This window comes from Sardina pilchardus, chromosome 14 (genome assembly GCF_963854185.1).
Source record: "Sardina pilchardus chromosome 14, fSarPil1.1, whole genome shotgun sequence".
Classification (NCBI taxonomy): domain Eukaryota; kingdom Metazoa; phylum Chordata; class Actinopteri; order Clupeiformes; family Clupeidae; genus Sardina; species Sardina pilchardus.
In genome coordinates this window covers 17,194,939-17,208,547 of record NC_085007.1, presented here as the reverse complement: position 1 = coordinate 17,208,547, position 13,609 = coordinate 17,194,939, and the positions used below count along the sequence as shown (strand labels likewise).

Below are 13,609 nucleotides of genomic sequence, written 5' to 3'. Positions count from 1 at the left end.
AACATAGCACATATTATGTCCTACAATTGATTTTTAAAAATAGTGTTCTGTTATAAGTTTTATTTATCATATGATTTAGTAAGGATATTCCATAAATACCACGTACCCCACCCTCAACCTGCCGTAAATAACCTTTGTCATAATCATTAAAATAGATATGCAGTGTATTTTTAACTACAAAGTTGACAAGGCAATTGAAATGGTGGGATCCTTGGGTTCACCACAGTTATGCCAGCTGTATGTAAGGTATGGAGCGGCTATGGAGCAGCTATGGTGTTAGGGGACCCTGCGCTACTCCGTCAGACCAGCGCATCCGTGACACAGCGTTGTTCACATTCTCACAGCACAATTCCGATGTGTGCATTTCCCACTAATACCCTGATGTTTCAAGTGCACTTGAAAGACAACAAGTGTTTTGGATACTGAGAGAGACTAAAAAAAAGGGAAAAAAAGTTTCTCCACCCCCACCCCTTCCGATTCCTTTTGTTCTCGCTCCCTTGCTCTCTCTTCCTCCCTCCCTCCTTCCCTCCCTCCCTCTCTTTCTCTCTGTTTGTTTCACCTGCAAGGGCCCATTCTATATTAAGAATGTCTGACAGTATGGGTCACCATGGCAGCGGTGCCCAAGCCTTTGTGTGCATGCAGGTCAACTGTTGCTCCCAGTATAAAGGGGTCATGTGATTTCAGTTTAACTGTGGTACTTGGCTTTCAGTCTGATTTACTCCGATTTTATTCAAAATCTTTTGCAACATGAAAGCATTGAGCAAAGAGCAAATATTATGAGACATATATTACTTTAGAAAGAAAGCAAAGGAGAAATATTTTTTACATTCAGCTATCACCACACAGCCTGTTACACAAACAATAGCCTACTTGTGGTTTTGTGATACTGTTTATGTTTTCTTAACTTTCAAGTAAAACAAACGATCTACCCTCCCTAAGTAAATTCTCCCTACAGAAAATCACATGAGTAGTGTTGCAATATTTCTTCATTAGACCTTACAAGCCCCAAATATGTCTTGACATAGTGTTGTGACTGACCACTCTCTCTCTCTCTCCAAAGTGCCACGTGTGTGTGAGTGAGTGTGTGTGTGAGTGATTGAGTGAGTAGTATACAGACGTGCGGCCCGGTTCAACGTGAAGCAGGAAATGCAGAAGCTGCAGGAAGCAGGGGGCTAAGAATAGCGCTTAGTGACAGATTGGATCCACATTGAAAGGAAATTGGGTTTTGCTTCGGGATGTGTGTGCGTGTGTGTGTGTGTGTGTGTGTGTGTGTGTGTGTGTGTGTGTGTGTGTGTGTGTGTGTGTGTGTAGATGTGTAGGCTATGCATGTGTGGGGTGGGGGTGGTGGTGGGGGGGGGGCATTGATTATTTTGCTGATAGCAGGTGCCTTTGATATCTAACTTCACATGTAGGCAAAAGAGTATAACTGATCACACCAAACCATATAGGCGCACATTGTGCAGATCTTCATCCAAAAAAAATTCTTTAAGTAGTAGCCTATAGAACACACATCCTCATGAATAGGCTAATAATAATAATAATAATAATAATAATAATAATAATAATAAATTGGTCAATGAGATTCCTATTATTGATTATAATTATTTGAGTCCTTAATGAAACCCAAAATGCATATACCCTTACATAGATGTAGCCTAAATCTTGCATAAAGTTTCTCAATGTCTACCAAAAGTCTAATGGCTTGTAAACATATGGATCCATATAATGCATCTTTCTATTCTTCCTGTTCACCCCTTATTTACATTATTCATTTGGCATAGGCTACTTCGTATAATCATCATTCCGCCTGAAATGTGTGAAATGGATACAAATGGATAGCTATGGCTTGAATTTAGTGAAGCAAATTTATTGGACAGGGCCCAATTCTACCCTAAAGAATTAGGTTAGGCCAAACTACTATTGTATGCAGATAAAAACTGCGCTTATTAACTAAATTTAACGCTATGAACTTGGAAAGATGGAATGGATGGAATCTAGAAAGTTTGTCTAATTGAACTTTTAAGGAACTAATGCAATATTACGCAAAGAGCGTAGCACTGTGCGCGTTTTACGGACGTATGTAAACAGTGGAAGTGCCCTCGCTCCTCCCTCCTGCCCTCCCCCAATTCCCTCCACTCCCTCTTTCATAGAACCTATTAAGTGGCAAAATTCAGGACAGAAAATGGCGACGGCGGGGAGCCGGACCTCGTCCTCGTCGTCGGGATCTGTAGACTCAAATAACGGCACAAACGTTGGAAGCGGACCTCAGGGAAGTGTGTCTACCCCAGGTCTCCCAAGTAGTCCCGGGAAGTCGAAGAAAAGCACCGGGGAAAATTCACAATGGAGACGTAAAGAGCTGCGGAAAGTGAGAAGTGTGGATCTGGATAAACCCGAGGTGCTGCTCCTATCTCCCGAGACCGGGACAGCTCCGATATCAGCGCAGCTGCACTTCTTGTCTGTTTCCTCGCCCGGTGCTGTTCAAGCTACTTTGTTGCAGCAGACGCATCATATTCAGCAAAGTGACTCATTAACTGGCGATACTCTCTCTGATAAAGCAAGCAATAGTTTGTCCACTGCCGCTCAGGAATTGTTGAAAACTTCTTTTAAAAACAGCAGCGACCATCTCAACGCCGATAATGGTGCTACCGGAACTTCAGTGGAAGTGACTGCAAAACAGCAAATTTGGTAAGTTTAGAACATCATGACGCTTTAATGTAACATTAGGACTTGGCAGTTGTGATTTAGGATGTTTAGTATTGCTGGAAGACAAATGAGCTTACGTGGGGGCTGCTCTGATGCAACCTCTGACTTTTTATTAACTTCAAAAATGTCTTTGCCTGGAGGGGCACACTTAAACCCTGCTGCATATAGCCTACGATCATGTTTTCCTCTTGCATTCTTTTGCGCATTCAGAAATGATATCAATCAGAAAGGGAATTGTTTTAGATTGTTTAGTTACTTCAGAGACCTAACTGGGGGGCTTTGGATAATGCCTTTATTCTCAGAATAAGTCATCCTTTTCAACGTTCTGTCATTAAAGTTGGTGCACTTCAATCAGACTGTCAAAGTATTATCTCGCGAATTTGCAGGAATCTAAACGACATCTGCCATATTTTTGTAAACGGGACAGAGACCAAGGCACCAGTCAACATTTGTAGTAGTCTGTGTGTTTAAATTAGGTTTGTTTCAGTTAACATAGGCCAAATGGTGTGCTAGTTAAGGTAGTCTACTCGTGCGCTCCCTCTGCGAGTTTTCGTCATAGCCTACAAATTGGAATATTGCGATTTTCGGTCTTTGTGCATTTCTTTGGTTCGTAATGCGTCGACAAACTACCACGCTTCTTGTGGCGTCAAGTGGCAGAGTGGTCACTTGCAGACCACTGCTGACCTTACTTGGTAGGCCTATGTTTGTCCCAGATGCAAATCCAATCTCTCACTAGAAAATGTCTTGAAAATAACGGTATTCCAGCATATTTCCATACTTTGTTTCAACTCCCAGTCGGAATACACTTCCTCTACATAGTTTGTTAGCTTCCTGGCTGTTTGATTTGTTTCATTGTAGCCTAACTCTTTTGGGTCACTAGGGGTGGGTAATATACAGTACTACCATACTCAGGTCAAATTCTATTTTCTATTCGGGTCAGATTTGTTGGATTAGGTGATGACATGGAGGATGATTATTCTGTTCTTTAAACGTATGCCATGAATGTTGATTAATCCAGCTGTGCTCTGGGTAGATGATTCCTCCACAAATCCTGTGAAAATAGTTTTTGTGGAGCAGAATCCTGTTAATCTGTACCCCATGTTTCCTTGTGATCTATCAGTTCTTCCTGAACAATTATACAGTAATATGTGCCTAAAGAACTTGTGAGAGAGTGAGAGGTAAGCAGTATTTTACTGGTAAAACTGTAGGCTACTGCTCATGTAGATAGCCAATTGACAAGATGACATGAGCTTTGATTTTATTGGTGCAATGGCATCTGTCTCTGTCTCTCCCTGTGTGGTTGAGGATTTCTCTCCCATACCCTCCTCTGTTCAAATGTGCCGTTTGTGATTGTGATATTAATGATCTGAGTTCTTGTTAAGACTGACAAAGTCACCAGATAATCTTCTGTTGAAGAGTAGTCCGTGTTTTCAACACTCTATAGACACTGATGGCTGTTGTGAAATATATACCCCCCTGCGTATTTTTAACCTTTTAAAAGGATAAGTCTCATTTCGGATGCTAAGTGCTAAAGATCACTGAACATGATCACGTGAGAACGTCCAAAGAGTTTGGATGAATGACAGCTTTTTTTGAAAAAGACACATTTGCTGCAATATGAGCCCTTGGCTTTTGGAACTGTACAGATAATGCAAGATGAATAGGATGTTGAAAGGTAAAGAAACGGCCGGAATGGGAGATGGAATCCATTGTCGAGGTTTTTCTTGTTTAGGATAATGGACGAAGGCTGAGCATCTGAGTCGTCCCTCAGTACAATGGTGAATTTCGAACAAACAACTCACATCCTCTCTCTCGTGTCAGCCTAAACAACCGCAGGATCTTCTAACTCCGAGTTTTCCCCCAAACGGACTTGTAGCAATTTATATTTTCAGCTATGAAATGAGGAACTCCCTTCATGTTGTTGAAACATCAGAAGTCACATTTTGTTGTATTAGGCAACAATCTAAAAATGTATTCCATTCCATTTATTTTGCTGATTCATTTGACCAAACAATTTTTTTCTCTTCTTATTCAACCATAAGTACTAGCCCTTGGTGTACCTAATAACATAGCTGGTCATGTTTTCTTTTATTTAGACACTATGGAATTTTTATTATTGCCTTTTACTGTTTTATGAACTTTAGAGCACCTGTCAGTTGTCTGATATTAGTGACTTGCCGTGATTAATGTTTCAGTTGCAGCTACACTAGTTTATTCCAACCCCTATGTCTGGATAATTGATCGTCATTAGTCATTAGACATCCAAAGCTCTGTGGGTTAAGTTATTATGTGGATATTGATACAAGTTTGCAAAAATGTTGTCGTCCTCAGGCTAGTACAGTCACATTGCAGGATTCGAATGAGTGTGATGCTTTACGTAGAGGTTGTTTTCGCAACACACCTGTGTTTGTTTTTTTTTACTTTCCCCATGTCTCTGTGAGTAAGACAAACAGAACGCCTCCTCTTTGCGTCAATGGTCTTATTCACTGCCTAGCACGTTCCCTCAGGTGAGCAAAGGAGTGTCATGCGCTTTTGTGCAGGTAGTCATTGTTGTTAACATCCTCCTCCTCCTCCTACGGGTCCGTCCATACCTCGTGGATGTCTCAGGTGTATATGCGGTAATGCAGTACGCACTCTCAACAGGTGTTGAAACGACCCCCCGAGACCAGATGTTTTGAGAGCAATATTAAAGACACAGGAGCTCAAACGCCGTTGTGTGAGTGGCTGACGAAAGATCAAAAGCGACCCTTAATTCTTCTTCTGTGGTTGCTGTCATTTTCAAAGGGGTTAAATTATTCACAGGCTTGCTAGTTCTCTTTTCTTCTCTCCTTTTGAAGATGCCCCCCCTCTAACTGTAGTGACAGTTTCACCCGAGGCTCAGACCGTTTCAATTGTGAGATTAACTTCTCGCAGTCATCCTGCAGTGTCCACACACATTCAAGGCACTTTGGTAAGAATTATGACCTGAAGATGGCATGTGTCTCATAGCTGTTATGATAACACTTGATATAGGCTATTGTAGAGTTAAAGTTTATAAGCCAATATTTTGAAATATTAGCCCTGCAACTCTACTCATTGCTCAAGTGCAGAGTATGAAGTAAGTAATTTCACTTTAGGTGGTAACTTCAGGTGTGAACAGGAGCATGGCCAAGTCAGAGCCAGGAGGGAGGGTTTTGGGCCGGTGGGGAGGAAGGAATTGGTCTGCCTCCAGTGGGTGTTCCCAGCTCACAGATCGCAATTAATTTGTTTGCCTTTCCAACGGATGTGGCTGCAGTTCTGACATTTCTGGTTTACAGTAGGCAGCTAGTCCGATACAGGACGAGATACCCCATCATGGAAACAAAAACCAACTAGTTCCGAGGTGTTAAAGGATTTATTATGATGTTGTGAATAGTTTCGTATTGTCTTCCCTGAACTATTTATCTATTTGACCTGGTAAATCAGTTTTTATAGTGCAAGTGAAATGAACAAATAGTCTTTTGGCCTGACTCTGTAAACTCTGCTGAGTCTACAAGGAGTTTCTGTCTTAACAGTTCACAATGACTTTACCCAGATATTTGTGCAAGACGAGCTGTAATAAGGAAGGTTACTAAGTTGGAATAGAGGCATTGTTTGTTTATCTCTATCTCTATCAACTGTGTAATCAGACCAGAAGTAGTTTGTGTTGAACACTCCTTGCCCCTCCCTGCAATCAGTCCTAAAATTGGACGTTTCTGGTTAAATAAAAGCATGCTTGGCAATTTGCCCGTGAGGGGTTGCGGTTGTTTTATACTGCTCAACCACTATCATGTATAGTCATTTGTCTCACCATCTTAAAACACGGACTCTTCCCTAATATGTCCATTTTTACTTGTATCCACCACATATTTGGCATATCAGTGAAAACAATTCCCCTCGGAAAACCTCTCCTCTGGTTGTATATCTCTCATTTCTTGGGAATGGAGCGTTTCAGTGTTGCCCAGTATTGTGTTTTGTGACCTGGCTGGCCGACATCTGGACACAGACTGCCCTTGAAAGCCATGAAGAGAGGCTGCAATGTGACTGGCCCTTCCTCGGTTAACAGTTTGCTCTTAAGTACACACACAGCAGTTGGTCACTGCTGTCTTCTGCTGCGTGGGAAAGGGCCACAACGAGAAAGGAACCCAAAAACAGTCTGCCGTCGGGGCCGAGGTTCCCCCTGTGCGTGTGTGTGTACTTCCAGGAGAACCAGGCTGAAAGGCCAACTGATGGGGAGGAAAAAAGCCGCAGCCACAGTTGGCGAAAATATTTGTTAAATGAGAACAGCGAGTCTCTTCTTGAGTTGCGGAGGCCGAGGAGCCTCGTTGGATCGCGCTTGATGAATGTTGTGTGATGGGGGGGGGGGGGGGCTTAGCCAGTGGCGTTTGAGTGTGAAATGTGACACTGTGGCTTGCGGGGATATAACGGGCTTTTACAGTGCAGGCAAGGTGAGCGGTGCCGCTTATTCGGCCCTGCCACCACATGGGACGCTTCCATTTAGCACCTCATCCGTGTGTGTCGGATTTTGCAACTGCCCACCTGAATACAATTTGAGTGGATCTGACCTGCATTCTGTGGTGTAATAGTAGAGCCTTGAGGACTGCTTTGGGTTTTAGATCCATGCGCCTTCCTTCTTTTTTTCCCAGACGATTCAAGTATTCAGTCTGTGTTGAAGGGGAAAAATGTAGCTTAAGTTGAATTATGAGAAGCCTTGTGTGTGTGCACCCCCTCACCCCAACAACAGAACCCTACCCCCCCCCCCTTTACAGAAACCCTCCCGACTGGTTTAAGATGTTCCTGGGTAAATGTAAAGAACGTAACGGGGGCTAACAGGCCAATGTTTATTATGGGCTGTTGCTCAGGGTTGCCAGACTCTGAAGTATTCTGAAATGCTTGGTTGCTAGGCAGCCGAGGGCAAGAATGCTCTAAAATGTAATTCTTCTCCCGGGGTCAGAAGCCACCCATTGTCTCGCTCACTACTCAGCACCTTGTTTTGAGCAGGCCTAATGCTATTTGTTGTAATTTGTATATGATTGAAGAGAAATAAGGGGCAAAAAGGGGTTCATACCAAATTGGGGGGCCTTTGTTTGCGCAGAAAGGACATACACATGTAAATGTTGCCTACCCGTGTTCCCTTTTCAGATTGCTCATGTTTCAGCTGGTCTGCCTTTTAATGCAGTTTTCAATTGCAGCATGGAACACGCCACCAGTAACAGATAACTTAATGACTTGGGCTGATCCTCATTTTGTGACCCGGCAAAGCTCTTCGCTTGCCCTGTTGTTCCAGCTTTTGTTCTTTGCATGAGAACATCTAGAGCATCTAGAATCAGATTTTAGCATTTGTCTCAGTTTCAGTTCCCATATAATGTGACTATTTTTTGTTTGTTTCTGCTTTGCGTTTTTGGAGGCACGGTTTGCTCTGTAGTTCTGCTTCCAGGTTCTCGGTTCTCGGCTGGCGGAGTTTTTTCCCCCCCATGTGCTCCATACTGCTAGGCTTTAGTGTTTTGTGTTGAGCTAGGCGTTGGTGTGTGTGTGTAGGGGTTTGGCGTTGGGAGTTATGAGGGGGGGGGGGCCTTGCGGAGAGGCCTGCCTGCCGGGGCGAGGGTGCGCTGGGAAGAGGGTCGAGGCGCGGACGGGGGCTCCCGCTCCTGAGCCGAGCGGCGGCGGCGCTGAGCGGAGTGGGGGGCTTGACTGTGTTTTGTCTAAACGCGCCCGCCTGGGCCTCCCCGCGGTCCCCGCCGCGCTGGCTCTTTAAAGCCCTCGGGTTAGCCGAGCGCTCATGGCTGGAGTCCGGCAACAAAAGGCCCGGATATTTCCATACCCGTGAGCCGTGTCGGCAGACCTGGGGGTCCCCACTCCTCCCCCAGCGCCTGTTTGGTTAGCGGCAGGACGAGGCAAGCTGGAGATTACATGTGAAAAGTCAACACATGGGTCCCCGCCTAATCAGGCCCAGATTACCAGTTAAAACAACATCTCATGTGTACACGCCCTCCGTAGATGCACACCGCACAAACATATTATACAGCATGGGGCCTGCAACAAAAAAAAAGATGTGGAGGGGTCTTCCTGTGAAAAAGTGAGACATTATCTCCACAAAACTTCACAGAATCTCAAAGATGGCTTTTGTTTGTTTGTTTCGTTACGTTTTTTCTTTTTTTGTAATGCATATAAAGGCTTGTTTATGTGAACCGACTGGCGTTTAATGGCACTGAACAAACACTGGGATGTGTGTGCAGGGCTGTGGCTTCTCTGTACTGTGTGTGTGTGTGTGTGTGTGTGTGTGTGTGTGTGTGTGTTGAGTTGAGTTGGCTAATTGAGACTGCACAGCTGACAGGAAGTCCATAGCCACCAGTATGTATTGAGCTACGCAGGCAGAATAACAAGCCGCCTCATTAGAAATAAACTCTCCCCTAGCCTCTCTGTCCATCTTTGCTTTTCTTGGAGAGATGCTTAGGTCTTCCACAGAGTTAGAGACAAAACAAATAATACAAGCTTGTGAGGGGACCATTGTTTTTTAGACAATGGCTACGTGAACTGCCAAAGAAATTAATCCCACACACACACACACACACACATATGCACACACACACACACACACACACACACAAAGTTAACGTTGGCCCGGGTAAAGGTGTGCCATTAGCTTGAAGGAAACATGAGCCGCTCTCATTATTATTTGGCAAACTGTGAATCTAATGGCTTTCTGTAAGGTCAGACTGCACATTAAAGGTGGTGCAGTGCTCCAAGACCAGAAGAATCTTTGTTTGGATAGAAGATTGGTGATTCATATTTATAATTGATCTCAAGTGTCCGCTTGTCTGCAGCAAATAATGAGTCTCACTGGTAATTTTCCATGTTGTGTATTTTACGCTATACAAACCTGATTGTTCGTGATGGCACTCTGACTCATCTTCGTAACATTAAACATGAGGGTTAAGGTAGATTTCCTTAGGTTATCCCCCATTTGTTTAGCATTTTGGCTTGGCCTAATCCAAAGCATATGCGCCAATGTTTTCCCTAACAAACCTCCTTTGGTTGATTCATAATGATGGGGGATGAGGGATTTATGGAGTGATGTGTGATTAGCAGCCTCAGTCTAGCCTGTCCTGTCAAACCTGTTCGATCAGTGGACATTGACAAAAGATAATCCCATGGACAACTCCCTGACTGTATGTCTCTCATCTGCATCTATTGTTTGAGATGCATACAGTATCGCCTGAAGAACAAGTGGGAAAGACGGCACCCTTAACTTAAAAAAAAGGTAGTTTCAGTTCCCTCTGATGTGCGTTTTTTTTGTGTGTGCGTGTTATGGAATGGCATGGAATTTTTCCCACCTACTAACTTCCCTACCCTACATTACCGTTCCATATAAGTCAGTGGTGTGTCAAGAGCTTAATTGCACAATGCAAGTCATGTCGTCGTGAAATGACTGGAAGAGGCACCCGTCAGGAGGGTGAAGGCTGTTATTAAGACTGACACATCCTCCAGAGAGAGAGAGGGTGTCATGGTTTTAGCTCGTGCTGTTTGCAATTGAGTAATTGAGTGGGATTTTTCCATCACATCAAGCGGTGTGTGTGTGTGTGTGTGCGTGTGTATGTGTGTGTTATGTTTATGTGGGTGTAGGGGTGAGGTGGGGGATGAGATGGGGGTGGGGGGGTGTTGTACACAGGGTCAGGATGTGGCTTCGTCATCAATATTCCTCTCCCTTGTCTTTTCTCTTCCCTATCTCCTGGACACACTGCCCATACTCCCAGTATATGAGCCATGAGAGGATCCATGAGACCGTTTGTAAATAAGAGGTCCCTGGCAACTGATTGGCTGTCCCAACTGGCCAACGGTCCCCATGTATGTGTCTGTGTCCGTGTCCACGCGGGCAGCCTGGCCGATGGAGGCCACACAAAGGCATACATTGTGAGCGCCGGATAGCCTCGTCCTACAGCAGGCTGACCCGTGATGAGAAGCGAGGAGCCCTCGGCTCGCCTTTTAACATCGAGGGGCCGGCGAAAAGGCAGCGCTCGCTCCAAGTCGCACTTGTTCGCTGGGCCTTTTCGTACTTCAGTTATCTCTGCGCCCTCCCCGACCTCAACTACTAGCACCACCACCACCCATTAGCTTAAAGCCTGATCTGTTTTTGGAAAGGCTTGGAAATGTTTACTTAGCCACGCCTTTCTTCCACAATGTGATCATCCGGGCTGCTGCTTTGGGCTGGCGCACTCCAATACAACACCCCCGCCCCCCACCCCCAACCACCACCGAACACCCCCCCCCCCCCCCCCCCACCCACAACCACTCTCTTCCTGGGTCACCCCTTCACAGTTGTTTTCCTTTTTGTCTCGCTCTGTTCTTCTTTTTTTTCCAAGGTCGAGTTCTTTCTCTTCATGGACTCTGCCCCCCTTCTCACTCTCAATCACTCACTCACTCGGGCACACACACACACACACACACACACACACACACACACACACAGATGCACACACACACACACACACACACACACGCACACACTGTCTCTCTCCCTCTCTCCCCTATGCACCCCATCCCTGAGGCAGCACTTTCTGAGTTTTGGTCGTAAATGCACTGCAGATCTTTCCCTAACCTGCTTGCTTTTTTTGGATCTTTTTTTATCCCTTGCTCAGCTGAATCTTGTGACGCAATAGCCACTAGTATCCACAAGCCATGTGTCCCTTTGAAAAGGCAAGGCAGACTGTCTTTCATGGCTGATGGCGCTAATTTTAACATATTACTCCTTGATGCTACTTTTGTTGTTGCCTTTTTTCTTTTTTTTTTAAAAAATCTGTGTCATGTGGAAAAAGCCGGCACAGAAGAAAGCAAATGAACTGCGCTGTGAGTCGAGTGGATGAAACGGAAGCCTAACGTCACTGCCACATCACTAGCCACAGTGCTGGTCAAGGCCATTCCTTTGAGCTTTTGGGGCCAGCGTATGTGAAAAAGAAAAAGCGATGGTGTAATGATAGATTGTGGTCGGATTGCCCCGGCTTGTAAAACTCTCATCTCTTTCGTGTCTGTCATCTGTCAGCCTGTTCCCACACCGGATGCCTCTCAAAAATCCTTCATGTCGCCTATACACACATGCAGATCATTTATAGTAAGGATGTATTTCAAGTTTGAGAGGCATGTTACATTTTAGTGCTGCCAATACCTTATTAAGGCAGAATTGTTTTCTGAAAGCTGCACTACATCCCCTCCCACACACACACACACACACACACACACACACACACACACACACACACACACACACTTGTAATAGCACTGGCTAATTTAGCATCTGTATAAATATCTAAGCCACTGCAAGCTGTCTGATATATTTTTGATGTCTAAGTTTATCCATCAAATACAGGCCAGTAGAGCTGGCTGGACAGTTCGATCTCTCTCACCATCCTCCCTTCCTCCCAGTCTAACATCCAGTTTTACCTCTGTTAATCTCTCCCTCTTTCTCTTTATCTCTCTCTCTCTCACTCGCTCGCTCGCTCTATCTCTATCTCTTTATCTCTCTCTCTCCCCCTCTCCCTGTATCTCTGTCTCCCTGCCTTTCCCAGAAGAGGCCATGCATGTGATTCTTTGGGCAGATTTGGCCCAGATTCTCCAATGAGTGGAGTCTCTCTCTCACTCACTCACTCTCTCTCTCTCTCTCTTTCTCTCCCTCTCTCTTTTTTATCTCTCTCTTTCTCCCTCTCGTTCTCTCTCTCTATCTCATGTGACCATGTGAACGACTGACTGCTGTCCAGCTTCCAGTGCTCCCCACATTGCTGGTCTTACTAGCAAACCCACACAGCCTCTCTCTCTCTCTCTCTCTCTCTCTCTCCCTCTCTGTCTCTCTCTTTCTCTTTCTCTCTCTCTTCCCCCGTTTCTCCTTTCGTCCTGCCCCCCCCTGTATTTCTAAATCTATATGCCCTTTCTCTCTTTCTCTTTCTCTGTTGAGGCCTCCCCCACTCCTCTTCTGTCTCTCCTACTCGCTCTATCTTTTCCTGTGGGTGTAGCGGTCAGAGAGAGGGCCAGCGAGGTGCTTTGCACTCTGTGTGTGTGTGTGTGTGTGTGGAGATCCCATGGGCCTGCGAGTTGCCATTGTTTCCCCCCTGTCAGTTTGCATCAGCAGCGAAGATCCTGATGTGCACGAGGACGGCAGCGGTGGGCGACATCTCAGGCCGCATGGGGCCCTCGTGCTGGCCGTTCACTCCAGAGGCGGGCCACAGTGGCCACCACCAACCCCCTCAGTGCTCCAACCAAAACAGCCCAGCTTTTCCCAGCCACTTGGGCCTGCTGCGCTATGCCACACCCAACTGTTGACAAATTGGTTATTTTAATCACCTTTTTGTTTTGCTCGGTGCCAATTTGCGGAGGCTCAACGGTTGCAGGGAGGAGTTGGTTCGTTGGTGATGGCTCAAAAATGTTTGGGCTTGAGGTTAGCACTCTTTGTTTGCACAGTCTGAGCACGTTGTCAGTGTGAATTACACAGATATTTCACAGTGTGCTTAGTGGGAAATCTCATGCCGTCCAACAGCTGGCCATCTGGGAGTTGTGTGCTGGTCTTTTAACACGGTGGTCATGGCCAAAGCCTCCTGGCTGGTCTCGGGGTAGAGACTGTGGCTTTTGCAGTAACCTTACTCGACACCAGACCAGGCTCACCTTTATTTAGTATGGAAATGTTTATTTTCCAAGAAATCTTGCCCTCCACGATACCATGTCATGCTACGATTAAAGATTGATGGTTGAAATGGACTTCGTCTTGAAAGATTGTGAGCGGTTTATTTTCTTCTTTTGGTCTGGTGGTGGGAGAAAGGGCATTACAGATGACTTAAAAATATGCTGTAAGTCTGGACCCTTGTGCAGAGTTGCAGAAGACGCCTTACAAGAGCAAAGTGTTTGCTGCTCATTCTCAACAACATAG

At 45.3% G+C, this 13,609-nt stretch overlaps 1 protein-coding gene across 1 annotated transcript in view; it reads left to right on the top strand.

Annotated features, from left to right (window-relative positions):
- Window positions 1-2,182: 2,182 nt before the first annotated feature.
- The window catches only part of map3k1 (mitogen-activated protein kinase kinase kinase 1, E3 ubiquitin protein ligase), a 47,711-nt gene continuing 36,284 nt past the window's right edge, over window positions 2,183-13,609 (top strand). Inside the window, exon 1 of the mRNA XM_062554939.1 lies at window positions 2,183-2,685. Coding sequence (XP_062410923.1) covers window positions 2,183-2,685 — 503 coding nt within the window. The remainder of the gene's footprint in view (window positions 2,686-13,609) is intronic.